Here is a 20,421-nt window from a genome sequence, read left to right on the forward strand (position 1 = left end):
GAGACACGGGAATGAAACTTTCCCTCCGTGTATTTGGTTCTATTTTTCTGCAAAATTGTGATGTAGCATTTTCAAGAGATAAGCACACACAAATGCTTTGTACTCATCGCAATCCAAAACTGAAGTGATTTTTCCCCATACTATCATATTATCTACTTTGCATTTCCTGATAAGATCACATGCAGAGTTAAGCTAATGCTGATTTTTTTTTCTGAGCAGTACTAAATGATGTGCTCTATGTTACATCAAATGTCCCCAATGTTCCTAAAACTTTAGCCAGATTTTCACCAATCTGAATGTATGTATTCATTTTTCCCAAGTATTTTTCTGACATGCCCCATAAAGAAGAGTATAGTGTGCACTGTCTGCAGTGAATGTCTTTCAAATAATAATGGGATTATGAAAACTTAATAAATACTAAATTATCAGGAAAGCAACATTTAACTGTCTTTAAACTGTTTTAACTTGTTGAAGTGTTTAAGTTAAATTATTCTGTTTTATATTCTTTTTGAACTGGTTAAATTAATTTTATTGTACACTACCCTAAAATCCTTGGGTATGGGACAGGATATAAATATTTTAATAAAGACAGAATAACAAACTAGTATCACAGAGGCAATTAATAGGATAATGTTTCATGGAGAACCCAGTGAAATTCAGCTTATTTATTAATGAAAGGATGCTCATTCAATTTGGAGATGTTGCTGCTGTCACATGCTTGAAATTAAGCTTGATCTGATCCTAGGACGCTTTTGGCAAGATTCTGAGTATGTTTGCCATTGACTTCCTTATAGACTAAGGAAGTGTGACTCACCCAGTAGGTTGCCATGCCTGAACAGCACGCATAAGAGAGCTCTGGTTTTCTGTTTCAGCACTCAAACTACTATACCACACAGGCTCCTAAGTACTATTGGAAAGCAGGATAAAAATACAAAATGATCTTCACAATAATTTGAAGTTATGTGTATTTTCAGAGACAAGTCTTGAAGTTGCTAGTCAACTTATAGTAACCCCGGGGACTTGGCTGCAAAAACTAACATTCAGCAAAAAGTTTGGTGGAGTCCAGCCACAAGAGAGAACTTTAGAGAAAGAAAAGGGAAGGCAAGGTTCTTTTTTTTCTACCCTGGCATTTCCTTTCAGGGAAAATCTCATCAAGATAAATCAATGATGAAATGTTCAAGAGAAAAGCCCTAGAGCTAAAAAGAATGTTGGCCTTCTTCTGATCTCTTTGGACAGCAAAAATCATCAGAGTGCACTATGCAAGCTGACCAAATGAAAACTGGCTTAGTTTCAAGATCTAAAATATCCACACAGACCAAAAAACATGTTTGCTTCACCCAAATTTGATTGTACATGTATAATGAACACCATCATAACTTTTTAGGAAGAAACATTTTACTTCAACTAAATGTTGATAGTGTAACACTGATCATGCTTCCTTGAGGCATATGATGTGGATACATTCAGAGATTACTAAATTTTTTTGTTTACCTTTATTATAATGTGTTAATTTTGTGGTGTCTGAAACAAAGAATTTAACTGAGGGTCAATGTTATTGGACCCTTGGATACTTTCACTGTTGCAAAAGGATTCCAATGTTGGAAAGATAAACATTTCACCATCTATTGCTCAATGCTTAGTCTCCCTATTTAGCTTCTCATGAGTGTTCTATTGTTTCTACTTCATTTCCCTCACAAGGGCATAGTCTTAGTTCATGTATTTTCAATAAGTTTTTGACTAAAATGCACACTTCTCGTTGAGTGTGTATTTTCACCAGCAACTTATTGAAAATACTTATTGAAAATATTGAGAATATGGTTAGTTTAAATCAATTTATATGCCTAGCTCGTGTTCATATTATAACCATTTATCCATCATCTTTTCCCTTCTATTTTTTTATTTCTGTTCTTTAAAATCCCTTTTGTTTTTAAAAATGCTAAATTCCTAATGTTCTTATATACTACACACGACCTGTGTCTGTGCATTTGATGTTACAGATGACATAAATTCCTTGAACAAAGATTACCATTTTAATTTTTCTGAAAGTACATGTGTACCAACATACTCACATAAAATCAATTTCAGCCCTGTAAGCATTACGACTGAAACAAAGCTACCTTCAGATGATGTATGATATCGATCCTTTTGTTCCGGCTGTCCTTAAAGTGAATCTGAACCCGCACAGGAAACTCTCCCCAGCCCCGCCTGGTCAAGTGGAAAGGAGGCTCCCTAGAAATGAGGACACGGCAGAAAATGTTGTTACTTGAGAAACAAATCTGCACAATCCAAATACTTTTAGAAACAAATCCTCATCTCACAGAGCCTAAGTGTGAAAGGATAATATATTTTCACAATTATGCTGAACCCCTTTGGAGCTTGGAGGTGAAGGTGAAGAAAAAGCAGCAAGACCTTTGTCAGGAAGGGGGACAGTGAAGAGTCACTTTGGCAATTCACAAAGTTGTGAAGTATTAGCTAAGAATGTAAATTTACTAGAGAATCTGAAAGACCCTTTAGTACATTATACCATAATATCCAAATATATTAACCCGCTTTATCTTTTCTGTATGATTACTTGACTACAGAAAGATTTAGTAAACACATTATCGCATGCTCTTGGTGCTGGGCACCCCCAATTTCCTGAAATATATAGCCAAACAAATATTCAAGCACTACACATGAAAAATTGTCGCAGGATATTATAACACTAATTTCTGCCTTATCCATTCATTCCTCCCAGTGCTTTTTGTCCTGCTTTGTCTGAAGGTTGGGGTGACATGATTTTGACTGGAAAAACAACTAGTAGAGAATAAGGCCATGCAGCCTCTCCTGGGTTTGTCTTCTGGATGACACAAGGAATAGAGCAGAAGGAAATGGACCCCAAAACATTAAAAAGTATGGGGATTTAAGAAGACTTTTTCAGGAATGCAGACCATTCCCAGACAGCTTAGCTGGACATCCCTAATCCCTCTTTCCTCCAGCCTCGGCAGTTCCAGATGTGCTTAGATTCTGAAGAGGAAATACGTGGCTTTCTGGCATCCATCAATAACAGGGTTGGCTAGATTTACTTGAAAAAAAATATCCACACACTGGATAATGGCTGGTTGAATTTCAGCTATCTATTTATCCTCGTCTTTGATGCACATTGCTAAACTTAATTTAAATGCATTAATCCATCTTCTCTCTGGCCACTACTGAAGCAAGGATTGTCACAAGAAAGCTATCTTGCTAAATAGGCATTTTCTACCTGGTGACTTGAAGGTCCGCTGTAACACAGAGAACAGTACATTTGGAATTGGAATTTGCATCCAATGTTGTGGGAATTGTGCTATTTATTATTAAGCATAGTGTTATGCTTAATGCACATAGAATAGGACCTCCAGATGTCCGAACTATGCAGCTGGAAGAAAACAATGTGAGCAAACGAAAGGGAATAAATCTTTCTTGTCAGATCAAAAGGACTTTTCCTCTCATGGCCAAATGCCAGGAGTCAGCTGCCTGATGTAACATGATATGCCTTTTGAATATTATCAAGACAATGTGGGAGTCACTGGACACAACAGAGAAGCATGCATCATCTGTATAGAAATGCCTTCAGACAATGGCCAGAGCTGTTCAACTGGTTGCCCACAGGAGATTTTAGGTGTTTGAAATCAGGGAGGATTTGTTGAGCCATCTATACTTCCCATAGATCTGGCACTGAAGTCAAGCAAGCCATTAACTTTTTAAAGCACCTGTAATATTTGAATAGACTGCAACTCCTATGGGCGCTAGCCAACAAAGCTCAAAGAAAGAGGCTACTTCAAAAGGGATTATTTCAGAGACATCAGAGTCCCGGGAAGGGGACTTACATACTCATGCTGAGGTTTAGTTTTCAACCTCTGCTTGCCTCTTTTCAACATCAGCTTCCTGTCGGCAACCTAATTGGCACTTGCTCACTGAAATTACAGGTGGCTTAATGATTATGTCTTCAGCATCTGGCTTGGGGTATGTGAAAAAGTTTGTCCATCTCAATATTTTTTTTCAGTACCGTAACTCCAATACTGTCTCCTTGCTGTACCTAGGCTATCTGCTTCAGACACAACTACAGTAATTGTCTGTTCTGTCATGTACTACTATACAGAATAAATATGCAACAGTAGACAGATATTCTATAAACCTGAGGAGGAAAAAACAGTTGTAGTTAGTAGCTTCTATATCAGTGTGGACTCAATTATAAGACGAGGGTGGGAAATGCAGCAGCTACTGGTAAATTTCAAAAATAAAAATAGATACCAATAAAATTATATTAATTGAGGCGTCACTAGGTTAAATTTTATTGATATTTACATAAATCTGTAATTTAAGATAACAATAAGACTTCAATAAGACAAGACTGTCCAACTCGGATTCCCTAAATAAGCCCTAAATAAGGTCTGAAAAACTCAGCTTATACTCGAGTATATACGGTACCTTTGATAACTATTCTAAAATCTGAATTAAAATATAACAAGTGATAGGCGGCCCAACACAGAAGTATCAATAAGAGCTGCATTACCTGACTTCGACAAGATCATTGGGTTTGTAGCTGGGGTGAAGGAAGAACCAAACTTTCTTAACAAAATGATCAATACTGGGCTCTCTCCGGGACCCTCGTACATACACCATCCATTTATGGGTGGACTGATCATTCTCTTCTCTTTTGTCAGGAGAAATATATCTGCAGAAAGGGATGCACAACTAACATTAATTCTGCTCCATCTTTTAAAAAGAAATCAAGGGTGAAACCCTGGCCTTCCATCTTCTCTGACAATGTAAATAGAGGACGATCCCCAGAGTTTCCTTGCTGTTGTGGCAGAAAGCCACCTCAACTATTAATCAAGATATACTGCTTTGGATAAGTACGTTTGAAAGCCCTTTCATTTTTTTCCAACATGTTGCTGTCAAGAATAAAAATATAATGGCAGCTATGTAATTGGTGGCTATAAGAAACTGCTTAGCCTTTAATATCTTCAGGCAAAAACTTTTTCTCAATCTCTCCACATCTAAGGTCTTTATGGTCAGAATGCAGAAAAGATGGCTGTTCTTGATTTTTGGAACTTCTTCCCTATGGAGGCTTGGCACCATGTTATCATTCTGACAGCGTGTGAAACTTATTTGTTCTGACAGTCTTTCTATTATTATTGTTGCTGTTGTTTACTTTTATCCCACTTTTCTCCCATGAATGGGACTCAAAGCGGCGTACATAAAGACTGCAACTGGTACATAATACAAAACCCCTCGTCCCACAACCCAACATATGAACAATAAAACACACATTGTATAAACCCAAATTACAAAAATATAAATGAGCACAAAAACACATATATTATTGTCAGTTTAAAAACTCTACACCTCAGCTGAAAAAATTCAGAGCACCATAACTCTGGCTATATGAGCCTTGAGGCCTTATCTTTTAATATTTTAATGAAGTGCTAGGTATGCCGTGTCCTGCATTTAAAAAAAAAATTCTGGCTTTTAAAGAATCTGTTTTAAAGGGCTAATCAATAAAATTTATTATTATTATTATTATTATTATTATTATTATTATTATTATCATTATCATTATTATTATCTAGGTAATGTTTAACCGTATTTCAATAATAATTTTATATGTTTTAGCTTCTCTTTTTGTAACTATATTTAATTGTATTTGTGTTAACTTGTTTAAGTCCTCCTGTGAGCCAATCATGGGAAAAGGGCAAGATATAAACAAATTAATACAATACAATAATTAATAATTAATACAAGAACAATTCTTATATTTTCTCCCACTGAAATCAAAATAAAGCAGGGTAGCTATACACGAAAGACGTCGGGAGAGGGGGAAAAAGACAAAAAGGCATCCTTCCTCCTTCAGTGACACTAGTGCAACAGGAGTTAAGAAGTAGAAGTCTCCTCCACCTCCATAGGATTGTTCTACTCATTAGGGGAACAAAGGTCTGTACCCAATGGTGGCCTTTTAAAACTAATCTGACTTCCTAAAAAAAGGAAGTCCATCTTATTAATAAAGGCCACTTTAAAAAAAGATAGCAGATGAGATTTCCTTAGAAAATAATTTCATATTCAAAGTGCAACACTTTAGATCTCCTGATTCTAAGCAGACAGCGAAGAAAAGATAGAACAGGCCCTTTCTGATTACACCAATCAGTGAGAACTGGTGTACCGAAGAGCTCCTTCTGATATCCTAGGCCAGAGGTTCTTAACCTTTTCTGTTCCACTGACACCTTTGCCAGACAGATGAAAACCACAAATCCCTTCTCAGAACGTAGCGGCACATTGTTTTATGACATTAAGCATTGGCATATCTTTACATTAATTTGTATATGTATTCAAAATTACATTTTACAGTTTCAATGTCTGATAACTACTGTAATTTATTGCATACATTCATAAGTGAAGGAAATGCTAGATTTCGGTTAGAGCTCAGATGAAATAAATAAATAAGCTGATTTTTTTCCAATTCATGCTCAAGGACCCCCTGAAATCATTCCATGGACCCTCAAAGGATCCCTGGATCCCTGGTTAAGAACCCCTGTCCTAGCATCTGGACTCAAAATCCTTTCCTTGGGAGATAAGATATTAGGACCATCCAAATTTGATTCCTTTCTATCACATATCTCCAGTCTTTTGTTGCATTAAAAAGCCTCCAGAGAAGGAAGCCTCAATACCAGGCTTCAATCCATATTGTCACCCCGGAGAAGCTAGAGATTACAAGAGAGAATACTCTAGTGTTTTACCCCTTTTATTAGACTCCACCCCCCCCCCCCTCGGTCCCATACCTGCTATGTTAACTATGTCTTTAAACATACTGGCTTTTAAAACATTGTTTTCTAATCTTTTTTATTACTGCTTATCTGGGGAACTGTGTTTCCCCATTCCAGGGCATTTGTGCCCCTCTCTGTGCTGGTCATGGACCATAATAAAGTCTTCTTGTTGTTGTTGAGAGAATACTGCAATCAAATTGATGAAGAATCAAATCTGCAAAGTTAAACCTGCAAATGTAGAAGACCAGCTACACAAAAACTTCCCCACATGTAGTGGCCCTGCTGGTAGCTGCATTGATGTCATTCCAGCACCAAATTAAAACATACTGTTAAACGCTTTTGGGCATCAACTTTATTTAATTTTCACGCATTATGATTTATATCATTTCCATTATTTATATGATTGTAAATTGTATTAAGTGTTAAATTCTTTAAGTTGGTAAACTGATTACCATATATATATGAGTATAAGCCGAGGCACCTAATTTTACCACAAAAAACTGGGAAAAATTATTGACTCGAGTATAAGACAAGGGTGGGAAATGTAGCAGCTACTGGTAAATTTCAAAAATAAAAATAGACACCAATAAAATTAAATTAATTGAGGCATCAGTAGGTTAAAGGTTTTTGAATATTTAATAGTCTGAATATTAAAACTGTAATTTAAGATAAGACTGTCCAACTCTGATTACCTATATACTCAAGAATACGCCGACCCAAATATAAGCCAACCCGGACCTTCACTTCAGTATAAGCTGAGGGGGGCTTTCTTAGCCCTAAAAAGGGGCTAAAAACTTGGCTTATATGGTAATATGCTTCTAGTCTTTCAAAATTAGTCTTCTTGGGATGTTGTGTGGTTTCCAGGCTGTATGGCCATATTCTAGCAGCATTTTTTCCTGACATTTCACTTGCATCTGTGGCTGGCATCTTAAAAAACATCAGGAGAAAATGCTGCTAGAATATGGCCATACAGAACGGAAACCACACAACACCTCAATGATTCTGGCCAAGAAAACCTTCGACAATACATTAGTCTTATTTTTTTAACATTCATACTATCCTGAGATCCTCTGACATAGAATGGAATAGAAATATTTTAAACAAACAGATACTGACTTGGAGACATTGCCAACCACAATCGTTTTTTTCACAAACAACCGTGAGTGCTCCTCATGTGAGAGATTAGCCTTCCTCTGCCCCACTTTGTGATCTCTTGAAACGCCTGAGGTGCCCTGAAAATGAAAGGTTTAGGAATGTATTTACTCTAACCATTTCCCCTCATGGTAGAAAGAATAAGTATTTTTTAAAAAGCTAGACAACGTAGAATAATTCTAAGAAAGACAGAAGTGACCACAGTTTTTAAAAATAGTACATATTTTAAAAATAGTACAAAGTAGTACATATTTTAGGGAACAATTTATAAAACTAGAGCTTAAAGACAATATTTTCAATAGCCAAAGACAGAAAACACTAGACAATCCATCTACAACGTTTAGCTAAAATACCCTAAGTTGCGATTGAGTGGAAGTTAAAAATGTAGCAGAGAAATGCAAATATAAATTATGATAGTTTGCAAAAGAAATTATATCAACATGCTGGCAATCTGCAAGTGAAAAAGGATCTAACTGGTAAGAATACAAAAATAAACAGAGTAAGACAGCTAGTCTACAATATTTATATTTTACAGCGTTGAAAGATTTTAAAGCCAGAGTTGGAGCAGTGGTGCACGGAGAGTAAGCTGGCAAGGCTGTATCTCTTAAACATTTTGTTATAGTGGGTGTGCAAAATGGAACCCTCTAGATCAGTGGCTCGCAACCTTTGGGCCTTTGGCTGTTTTGGACTTCAGCTCCCAAAGTTTCTAACAGCTGGTAAGCTGGCTGGGATTTCTGGGAGTTGAAGTCCAAAACACCTGGAGGCCCAAAGTTGGGAACCACTGCTCTAGATATTGTTGGATTGCAACTTCCAGAATCACTCAACACTGACTATGCTAATTAGAATAAATGGGAATTGCAATCCAATGATATCTGGAAGAACACACTTTGCCCATCCTTGCATCCTGATAATGCAATTCAAAACTCAACTTGTCTTGTATTCTTAAGGGCATGGACTTGCAAAGCTTCTAAAGAACCAAAGGGTCAACTTCAGCTGGAACTAAAGTTTTCTATCTTATTGAATTAAGTGAAATGCACAAAAAAAAAAAGGGGGGGGGGGAGGGAATTAATTTTCATTCCATTAAGGAAATAAGGAAAACTGCATTCAAGAACAGGGTATGACAAGAAACTGTTTCCCAGCATTCTCTCTATTCAGAATGTGTTAAGGAAGACCAAAAATGTGCCAACTTGGAGCAACGTAATGATATGAATAATGAAGCCAAAACCAAAGCACAGCAAATATGAAATTATCGCTGTACACAATGCTACATCAGCAGGAAACAAATAGCTAAGCGAAATTGAACATTTTCTTGCAGCAGTGCTAACAGAGGTTTTTTTTTAAAAAACAAGTCATGGAAACAATCTCTGTCGGATCTAAAAATGTTCACAGGAGCAAATAATGGCTTATTGCCATCAGTGGTCTGAAAACAAAGAATGTCTATTAGTTCCCACCTGGTTTGAACACCTTCCTCTCATTTTACCTGACCAGAATTCTTGCTCAATCTTTGACTGAGCTTGTTTGGCACTCTCTCTTCTGCATCCAGGTTAACACTGTCCTTTCCCGTCAAAAAGTCCGTGTGCTGAGATGATTCACTTTCTGAATGGATAACGGAGAGAGTTTCTGACCCTTGATTAGCAGGAGAAGATGATCGGGAGGGAGATTCCAAAAATTTCTTGATAGAAGGATGGTTAAACACCATGGGGTCACATGCCTTGGTCACCTGAAACAGGACATCAGGTTAGGTAAAGGTAAAGGTAAAGGTAAAGGTTTTCCCCTGACATTAAGACTAGTCGTGTCCAACTCTGGGGATTGGTGCTCATCTCAATTTCTAAGCCGAACAGCCAGCGTGGTCCATAGACACCTCCAAGGTCATGTGGCCTGCATGACTGCATGGAGCACCGTTACCTTCTCGCTGGAGCAGTACCTATTGATCTACCTACATTTGCATGTTTTCGAACTGCTAGGCTGGCAGAAGCTGAGGATAATAGTGGGAGCTCACCCCACTCCCCGGATTCGAACTGCCGGCCTTAATGTCAGCAAGTTCAGCAGCTCAGCAGTTTAATCTGCTGCGCCACCGAGGGCTCCAGGACATCAGATAGGTTGTTTAAATATTGCTCAACAATAGACTATAACAAAAGATCGTAACAGAATATAAAAAGGTCTCCTATAATAGGTCAATCAAATTAGCCATCAATAAGTGTTCAGGCATCAAATCTGTAGGGATTACATTTTTATATGTTTGTTTCCATTACTAATGTCACAATATCTACCAGAACAAGATGGACACATACACTTTGAACGCATAAAAATCCATTCCTAGTGGCTTCATGCTTTCTTCATATTCAAACTGAAATAAACCAATTTGTTGTTATTGTTTGCTGAACTACTGCAAACTAGCAGTAGATCTATCTGCTTAGAGATATGATGGTCTAGAACAGGGGTCCCCAAACTAAGGCCCGGGGGCCGGATGCGGCCCTCCAAGGTCATTTACCTGGCCCCCGCCCTCAGTTTTATAATATAATATTTTTATATCAGTTTTAATAATATAATATATTGTATATACATATAATGTTGATAATAATATTATGTTATACAATATAATACTAATAGTAATACCATATATTAATATTAATTATATGTTATATATTACATATTATATAATAGTATAGTGGTATAGTTCAATATAGTAATATATAATGCTAATATTGTGTTATGCTAATAATATAATATATTGTATGTACATACAGCTGCTCTGAGTCCCCTTCGGGGTGAGAAGGGTGGGATATAAATGTAGTAAATAAATGCAGTAAATAAATAATAAATTTTAGACTTAGGCTCGGCCAAAGTCTGAAATGACTTGAAGGCACACAACAACAACAATCCTAATTAACTTGACTATCTCATTGGCCAGTAGCAGGCCCACACTTTCCATTGAAATCCTGATAGGTTTATGTTGGTTAAAATTGTTTTCATTTTTAAATATTGTATTGTTTTTTCGTTGTTGTTGTTGTTGCACTACAAATAAGACATGTGCAGTATGCATAGGAATGATAATTCGGCCCCTCAACAGTCTGAAGGATTGTGGACCGGCCCTTTGCTTCAAAAGTTTGGGGACCCCTGGTCTAGAAGCTCGGCCTCTCATTGAACATCGAGAAAACTAAAGTGCTCTTCCAACAGGCACCAGCTAATCCCTCTGCAATGCCAGGAATACAACTTAATGGTGTAAGATTAGAAAATGTTGACAATCTCCGCTACCTTGGCAGCCACCTCTCCACAAAAGTCAACATTGACACTGAAATACAACACCGCCTGAGCTCTGCGAGTGCAGCATTTTTCAGAATGAAGTAGAGAGTGTTTGATGATCGGGACATCCGTAGAGATACCAAGCTGCTCGTTTATAAAGCCATTGTCCTCCCAAACCTGCTCTACGCCTGCGAAACGTGGACGGTCTACAGACGTCACACTCAACTCCTAGAATGTTTCCATCAGCGTTGCCTCAGAAAAATCCTGCAAATCTCTTGGGAAGACAGGCAGACAAATGTCAGCGTGCTTGAGGAAGCAAAGACCACCAGCATTGAAGCGATGCTCCTACGCCATCAACTCCGCTGGACTGGCCACATTGTCCGAATGCCTGATCACCGTCTCCCAAAGCAGTTACTCTACTCCGAACTCAAGAATGGGAAATGTACTGTTGGTGGGCAGGAAAAGAGATTTAAAGATGGGCTTAAAGCCAACCTTAAAAACTGTGGCATAGACACTGAGAACTGGGAAGCCCTGGCCCTTGAGTGCTCTAATTGGAGGTCAGCTGTGACCAGCAGTGCTGCGGAGTTCAAAGAGGCACAAAAATAGAGGGCTTAAGGGAGAAATGTGCCAAGAGGAAGGTCCAGCAAGACAACCCTGACCGGGACCGCCTTCCACCTGAAAACCGATGTCCTCACTGCGGGAGAACATGCGGATCAAGAATAGGTCTCTTCAGCCACCTAAGAACCCACCCACAGGACCCCATGGCTGGAAGACCATTATCCTTGAACTGCTGTTTTAATTGGGTTTGCTTTCATTTGATTGTTGCTGTTTTTGTATCCCTTCAGGTTGCTTCCTATTTACAGCAATTCTACCAAGTGTGATGTCTCATGGGCCATGTAGTCCTGTTCCTAGTATTATTGTGACAGATGAAGAGGAAAACTTGGATTTCCCACCGTTTCAGCCAGAATTGGAGCCCTTGCACCTGCAGGATATTTGCCCTCCAGAAGCCAGCCAAACAAGCCTTGAGCAGAAATCTCCCCCATTTTCTCGCCGAGATTATTATAGTCAACAAAGAGGCGCTCGCGAGGCGACTCGCCGGAGCGCTAGGATAGCTGCCAGACATTTAGCTGATTAAGTCTGTTTCCCTTGGGAAACTTTAAGGAGTCAAGCATCTGGACACAGAATGGTTTTCGTTTCTTGTTCCCCAGAGAAAATGTTCTTTGGCGGGAAAACAAGATCCTATTTAGGTGTTTGCTCTCTAAGAAACCTTGCGGAGTCAATTCGTCAGCTCGTGGAGTGAGTTCGTGTGTGGACTTCGTACTCCAGTTCCCAGCTCCTGAATCAAGTTCCCAGCCCTGCCTTGTTCCACGGATTTCTATGGACTCAGTTCTTGTTCCACGATTGCCTTGTTTCAAGTTGGACCTTGTCTTGCCTTGCCTTGCGTTTTAAACCACGGACCCTGCTTCTCGGATTCCAGCCTTGTTTTCCTTTCCTTCGGATTTACCTTAAGCCTCAAAGTCTATGGACAGTTCCCCACACTATTGCTTGCCAAATAGTGTGTGTTTCGGTGAAGTGGATTATAACTTTGGGCTTTAATATCTTATATTGGACATTGTTTTCCTGGACTATATTTGACCTTTCCTGAAAGGTCTACTTCTGAACTATATTCTACACCTGTTTTTATTGACTTTATATATTTCTTTAATAAAGATATTAGATAGATTCTGGCCTCTGCGTATGGTTATTGGTGCTCTGCAGCCTGGGTCCTGACACCAAGGGCCAGGATCAAGATTTATTCGGGTTTGTTTTTGCCTTCCTCTGAGGCTGAGAAAGAGTGACTTGTTCACGGTCACCTGGTGGGTTTCCATAGCTTAGTGGGAATTCAAACCATGGTGTAGTCCAGTGGTTCCCAAACTTATTTGGCCTACTGCCCCCTTTCCAGAAAAAATATTACTCAGCGCCCCCTGGAAAGGGGTGTGTGGCTGAGAGGGTTGGGCGTGGCTCCTGCTCAAGAGGGCGGGGCTGAGCCTCTCCCCTAGTCCAAGATGCAGGGCTGGGAGGTGGAGGTGGGCGGGGCCACAAATGGGCGGCCAGGACTGGGATGGGCGGAGTTACGAGCTCTGAGGCAGGGCTGAGCTTCTATCCCTGTCCTGCGGTGCCTGCCAGGATCAGGGGGTGGGGCTAGAGGAGGAGATGGGGCCTCTTCCCAAGTGCCTCACGGGGCTGAACCTCTATACCCCACCCCCATGTTCTAAGAAGCGCCTCAGGGGAGGTATACAGAGGCTCAGCCCTGTCTCACGCTCTTGGGAAGAGGCCCCGCCCCCGCCCCAGCTCTGCCCTTTATTTATTTACAGCATTTATATTCCGCCCTTCTCACCCCGAAGGGGACTCAGGGCGGATCACATTGCACACATAAAGACAAACATTCAATGCCATAACACAGAACAGAGACAGAGACAAGACGCAGGCATGGGCTGGCCTCGAACCCATGATCTCTTGGTCAGAGTGATTTGTTGCAGCTGGCTTGCTTTCCAGCCTGCACCACAGCCGGTCTAAAAGTCCTAAAAGGCCTCTCAGGAGAGGTATAGATTCTCAGCCCTGTCTTGGGCTCTTGGGAAGAAGCCATGCCCACTCCTCTAGCTCCGCCCTCTGTATCCTAACAGGTGCCTCAGGTGCTCAGCCATGTCTCCAGCATTTGGGAAGAGGCCCCGCCCCACCCCTGGCTCCGCCCCGTGTCCTAATGGGTGCCATCACCGCCCCCCTGGATTGCTGCAGTGCCCACCAGGGGGTGGTAGCACCCACTTTGGGAATCACTGGTCTAGTCGAACGCCACAATAACTCTAACCAGCTACAAGAAAACTCAAGATACTTAGACGAAGTACTGCAAACCACAAGAAAACCGAACTAATCTAAAATACAATTGACAAATACTCTAGTAGTAAATAATAATAAATAAAACTTTATTTATACTCTGCCACCATCCCCCATAGGGACTCGGGGTGGCCTACAAAATAGCACACAAAGATGCTATACATAAAATACATAACACATAAAATAAAATACATCAAACAATAATAACATTATATAAACCAGGTATATAAAGTGGATAAAACAACCTCTATTAAAATAGAATCGGTTAAAAGAGCCATGTAATCAATATATTACAGGGGTGATTAACAACTGGAGGGAGGTATATTTCCCAGGCCTGGTGCCCTCTCTCCACAAAGTCTGCATTTCAAAACTATATGAAATGTTCAGAAATCAGTCAAGAGAACCTTTGTTATTGTCAAGCCACCCACCATCTTTTGGGAGGGAAAAAAGCTCTGTTAAAATAATGCTTACCTCTCCGACTTTAAGAAGGCCAGTAGAGGCATAGTAGTTTGCAACAATGCAGGCTCGCAGTTTATCCATCATTCTCCTTGCCTCAACAAGGCGCTATAAGAAAGGGAGCGAACACTTATTATGAGAAACAGTCATTGCAACAGGCCCCTGCTTCCCATCACAATTAATCACAAGAATGAGGTCTATGTACCTGATCTATAACTTCAATTTCATGTTCTTTATTCTTCATTTCGACTGAAAATTGCTCTTTAATAATAGCCTCAATCTTTTGCACGGCAGCATCTCGAGCTGTGCACACAAAAAGTCAAGAAAGAGGATGACGATTCTTAAATAGAAGACATTTAAGGGCACTACTAACATTACATTTGCACTCCTGTTCCAAGTTTGTGGGAAAAAATAAGTCAAAATGTACATCACTGTAATGTTAAATATTCCATGAAGGAACAAAAACAACAAAAACAAACAGTTATAAAACTATATGTATTTCAACAACACAGTCACAGATTTGAGGTTTTCAACACTGGAGAAATATCAACCAGAAGTTAGAAAACTTTATCCAATGGTGGGCAAATTGGCACATTTATTCTGGACTATACATTCCAAAGACAGTAATCCATGTTCGGGGATCATGGATGTCATTGTCCAAACAATCCAAAAGACATCCAGTTGCCAAGCCCGCTTTGCTCCTGAAATCTCAATCAAGAATCTATTTGGACAGAAAGTCTCCAAATTCCATATAAGAGTCATTATGCTGAACATGCAGATTGACTCTAATTTTTCAGATGCATGAAAGAGCATGTATGGACAGGCAATCCCCGGGTTACAAACATCTAACTAATAAACAACACATTTTAAGACTGGCGGAGAGATAACAGGAAGTGAGGGAAATTTACCCCTAGGAAGGGAAAATCACTCTCGGAAGAATTATCATGGGTACAAGGTGTCGCCACTAAAGCTTTATCTTCAATCCTTGTTTCCATAAACTTTTCAAAAACGAATTATCACAGGGAGGTGAAATTTTCTGAACAGGGACACAGACACCAAAACAAACACCACAGGTGTGTTAACCCTTCCCTATGCTATCCAAAGCTTTTATACATAGACAAACACACACACACACACACAAATCTAGAGAACCTATCTTGTTCATAACTTGGGGACTGCCTGTATACATTTTGAAAATGATAAATAGCATCTCTGTATTTAATCAGGAATATGTCTGTGGGATGAATTTTTAAAAAAGACTTAACCTCCCACATTGTCAATTTAATTAAAATACTTCCCACCTGCAAAATTGCTTATTCACTGCAACTCCCTGTTGTTGCCACTTACAGTACGCAGTATGGAAATGACACCTCTATAAACACTACACAATGTTATTGCAGCTGAACTGCAAATAAAATATGGGGATGTGTTTCTTGAGCCATCAAATCCTTCAACTTTGCACTAATAAAAACTGAATGTAATCTGAGATGGTGTGAAACATAAAACAACTCTTTGCATGTTCGGCCAATCTACTACACTCAGACAGACGTCTCTTCTCTGAATTCCATGTCTTAATTTGGAAGCAAAACTCTCTACCTGATTGTTCAGCGGCTTTGTGATGTTTATTTGACTGCACAACTGAAATCTCTTCATAATCTGGGTCCATCTCTTCAATAGTCCTCTTGACTCCTGACATGTTTGGTCTCTTCACTGGAGGAAATGGGGAGAAGTGAACACACCAGATGTTACATTCAAAAACATCTTCAAATATTTCCTGTCTCCAAGGGCCCTTCCACACAGACATATGACCCAGAATATCAAGGCAGAAAATCCCATAATATCTTCTTTGAACTGGCAGTGTGGACTCAGATAACCCAGTTCAAAGCAGATATTGTGGGAATTTCTGCCTTGATATTCTGGGTTATATGGCTGTGTGGAAGGGCCCTAGGGCAGAGCTTTCCAAACCCTCTGTGGTAGTGTTAGTGTATCAGCTGCAATGCGTAGGTGTGTACCAAGAAACCTCTAAGTATGTGAAACAAGCAATAAGTCATATACAGTGTTCCATCACTTATCGCAGGGGTTACGTTCCAGGATCACCAGCATTAAGTGAAAATCCGTGAAGTAGGGACACTATATTTATTTTAATATTTATACCTTATTTTAGTATAGGTGGCCTTTTTCTCCATCACAAGCCTGTTTGCACTGTAGTTGTTTTAGTTTGGTGAGGTGGGCGGCAATTTGGCAGAGAAGGCTGTAAACTTGCAACTCCCAAGATTCTCGGGCAGCCAGTGAAGCCTTGGAAGGGGGGGGGGACAGGGCGAGAGCGCATGTGCGAAAGGCAGGCGCCGCCGTGGCCGAGTCCTTCGTGAGTTGGTTTGGGTTAATTGGTTAGTTTGATAGATAGATACCACTTTTGATTGGATAGCATTAAGGTCCAGGGCATTCTGAGAGTGCCTTGGACCACAAAAAAATCTGCAAAACAGCGAGGGAGCGAAAAGTGAACCATGAAGTAGCGAGGGAACACTGTATTTAAATATATATCTCAATGAGATAGGTTGTGTCCCCATACATTTTGTTATTACAATTTATGTATGTGTCCATATCTCTTATAAGAGGTTGATTTAACCTCCATACCACTAGTAAAACTGAATTACTGTGTCGCAAAATGAGGGATGTCTAAAAAAGTGTGTCACCAACATGAAATGTTTGGAAAGCTCTCTTCTAAGTTCATTTCATTAGGGAAAGCCAATCCTCTAACTAGGAACAAAAGAAGAGTCTCAACTAGTTTACTACTGCAATTCAAAATTAGGTTTGAATGAGCATAACCACTTCATAATTTTGAATTGCAATTCATTTGTGTTAGCCGACAAGAGTCTAAAAAAAATTAAACATAACAAAAGCTTTAACAGTTCCCAAAATGCCATTTGCACATGGGAGAGAAAAAGTATTGTCATTCAACGTATGCATCAGAAACCCATCACAAGTAACTCATGCAAACCCACCCACCCACTCATCTACCATTGCAATGTTACTGGTTTTCTTGGTATGTGCTTCCCTCCCCTTCTCCAAGGTACAGTTGTGCATAAAATTCTGTAAAATCTATTTAGGCTAGAGACTCTAGGTCCCTCCACAGAGCCATATAACCCAGAATATCAAACCAGAAAATCCCACAATATCTGCTATATGAGTTCACAGTGCCATATATTTCAGTTCAAAGCAGAAAATGTGGGAATTTATTCAGTTGTGTGGAAGGGGCCTCTGATAGGATCAACAAGGTTAATGAAAACCAAGAAAGGTCCAATGCTAAAGGTTGTGAAGTACCCAAGGCCCTTCAGGATTTAGGCAAGAAAGGACTTGTGTTACTTGGTTTGAATTCCTCTCCTAACTTTATAAATATATGCACTTACAGAAGGACAGAGGGAAATTATTTCAAATTGATGTCAATGGCTGACATTGAAGGAAGTATTAATCTATGCCAGCTCCAAGGTGAGAAAAGATCTGCTATAGGTTTAGAGTATGTCTAAGGTTGAGGAAGACTGGAGACAGCATCTCTTTTAATACCTCCTTTCAAATTAATTTCATACTGAGAATCAGCCTTAGAGAATCCCATCACAACTGGAAAGGCAACAAAATATAGACATTAATTTTATTGTTTCTTTAAATTAGGTAAAATAAAGTGTTGATGATGTATATAGTGAGGATATACACCAGAGCTTTCCAAACTATGTGCCAAGATATGTTGGTTTTATCTGCTGCAGTATGTATGTGTGTTACACAAATGTAACAAGAAACCTGTGAGTCTATGTGAAATAAGCAATAAATATATTTTTATAATATAAATGAAAGGTTGTCGTGAGATACGTTGTGTCCCTATACATTTCGTTGTTATAATTTATGTATGTGTCCCTACCTATTATATGGGGATTTGCTAGAAAACTGAATCACTATGTTGCGAAATGATGCATGTCTAAGAAATGTGTAACCAACATAAAATATTTGCAAATATCCTTGCTAAACTATTACACACATCATGAATGAACTAATATTTTACCTCAAATGTATCAGAGACGTAGTGTCTGATTTCCTTTTAATGCCACTGGACCTTGATTGAAGGCTTCTTAGTATCTTCAGCCTTTTCACTTACCCTGTTGAATAAAACCACTTCGAACAGTGAAAACTGGCATTTTCTTCCAGCTCAGCTTTTGAGCATGTTGTGTTACACAATCTTGCCCTAATATCAGTTCATCATTGGCATAACACAATTTATTTCAACTTCCTCTTCCATATCTTAAAACCTCCACGATCTCATAACTCTAATAAGGCACCAAATTGACAGGTGGCCCACTATAAGATCTTCTAAAAGGTTGCACAAATTGCAGCCTCAAGTCATTGCTTCAAATGTTTCTAAGGCTCCTTATCATGGAGTTAGAGAGACACTGGCACAGAGGAATAGAAATCAATGCAACATGCTAGTTTGCAAACTATCACAAAAGGAGAATCAAACTGGATCGAAAAGAACAATTTGGTCCGAAGTCCAGTGCATGCAGTGCCAACATCCAAAACCTGAGTGCAAATGCAACTTCGGATTTCACATTCTACAGATTTACTGCTTCTGATTAGTGGAAGTGATAATATAGCCATCCTGACTAAGTTGTCACCGACACCCCCATCCTTCAAAAGTTTACCCAACCCCATTCAAAAATTATCCATCTTTGAGTAACATCATTGACACTTTAAGATGACTGATGCTGACAATAACAATTTTATTGCAATTTATTGAAGAGTGATATTTTTATATTTTTATACTTCATACAACTTAATTACTTGACTGTATGTTCCATGATGTTGACTGCCAGATCATTAGCTATTGTTTTTATTTTTCTTTATTTGTTTAAATGTATTGTTTTTGAAATGGCATTGAATATTTGCCAGTTTTTATGTTTTATATCGGAGTCCCTATGGGGAGATACGGAGGGTTAAAAATAAACTTTATTAATATTATTATTAATTATAATATCTGCATCATAGTTGGAAGAGACCACAAGGCAATTCAGTCCAACCCTCTGCCATGCAATGCAGTTCTGAAGTTCATAGTTTGGTGAGGCACCAGCACTCTTTGGCAGAGAAGGCTAAAAAGAATTTGCAAAACTACAATTCCCCTGGGCTGGAGCAGTTGAAGTGCTGTCAAATTGAATGAACTCTACAGCATAGAGATGCACACCTAGAGAGTGTTGCTGCATGCAGTGGTTGGCGGGCTGCTATTTGGCTGGACTGTAAGAAACTATGGAAACTGTGATCATGTCTTGATGCATCTTTTCCTGTAGCCAAGCTTGTCCCAAATATCTTCACAAAGTGGGCATCTGATGGCCATGAAGATGACTGAAAGTTGGAGCTGGTCAACTTTTACAGATTCGATTGTATTTTCCTGCATTCATTCATTCATTCATTCACTTAATTTATACCCTGCCTTTCTCATCCCTGTGGGGGACTCAAGGCGGTTTACAACTCTGGCAAAATTCAATGCCTCTTAAAACATAGTAATAAAACACATTAATGAAAGGACCAGGACTTTGACATCCCCGGTTCATCCCGTTCGGGTATCAACCAGCACGCCAACGCCTTAAATCAAGAAATAGTTTTCTAAGATCTACAGAGATACTCGCAGGAGCACCTCAGCAAGTGAGAATCCAAAAGTGGCAGGCTAAAACCCAGAACTTCAATCAGTGGCTGACGCTGGATGAGAGACTCCCTCCTGGACACACAGAAGACTGGGCGACTTGGAAGGCGCTGAACAGACTGTGCTCGGGCACCACGAGATGCAGAGCCAACCTTAAGAAAATGGGGCTACAAAGTGGAGTCCACGACATGCAAGTGTGGAGAAGAGCAAACCAGACTACCTATTACAATGCAGCCTGAG

General features: G+C 39.4%; 1 protein-coding gene across 2 annotated transcripts in view; it reads right to left on the bottom strand.

The window, feature by feature from the left end:
- yeats2 (YEATS domain containing 2) overlaps positions 1-20,421 on the bottom strand; it is a 64,297-nt gene that overhangs the window by 42,814 nt on the left and 1,062 nt on the right. For both annotated transcript variants that reach the window (XM_008106491.3, XM_003218445.4), the window contains exons 2-9: positions 18,556-18,649; positions 16,101-16,214; positions 14,710-14,807; positions 14,520-14,612; positions 9,415-9,654; positions 7,899-8,014; positions 4,535-4,696; positions 2,118-2,229 (exon numbers count right to left, since the gene is read on the bottom strand). In XM_008106491.3, coding sequence (XP_008104698.2) covers positions 2,118-2,229; positions 4,535-4,696; positions 7,899-8,014; positions 9,415-9,654; positions 14,520-14,612; positions 14,710-14,807; positions 16,101-16,200 — 921 coding nt within the window. In that variant the 5' untranslated portion in view covers positions 16,201-16,214; positions 18,556-18,649. The remainder of the gene's footprint in view (positions 1-2,117; positions 2,230-4,534; positions 4,697-7,898; positions 8,015-9,414; positions 9,655-14,519; positions 14,613-14,709; positions 14,808-16,100; positions 16,215-18,555; positions 18,650-20,421) is intronic.

This window comes from Anolis carolinensis, chromosome 3 (assembly GCF_035594765.1).
Source record: "Anolis carolinensis isolate JA03-04 chromosome 3, rAnoCar3.1.pri, whole genome shotgun sequence".
Taxonomy (NCBI): domain Eukaryota; kingdom Metazoa; phylum Chordata; class Lepidosauria; order Squamata; family Dactyloidae; genus Anolis; species Anolis carolinensis.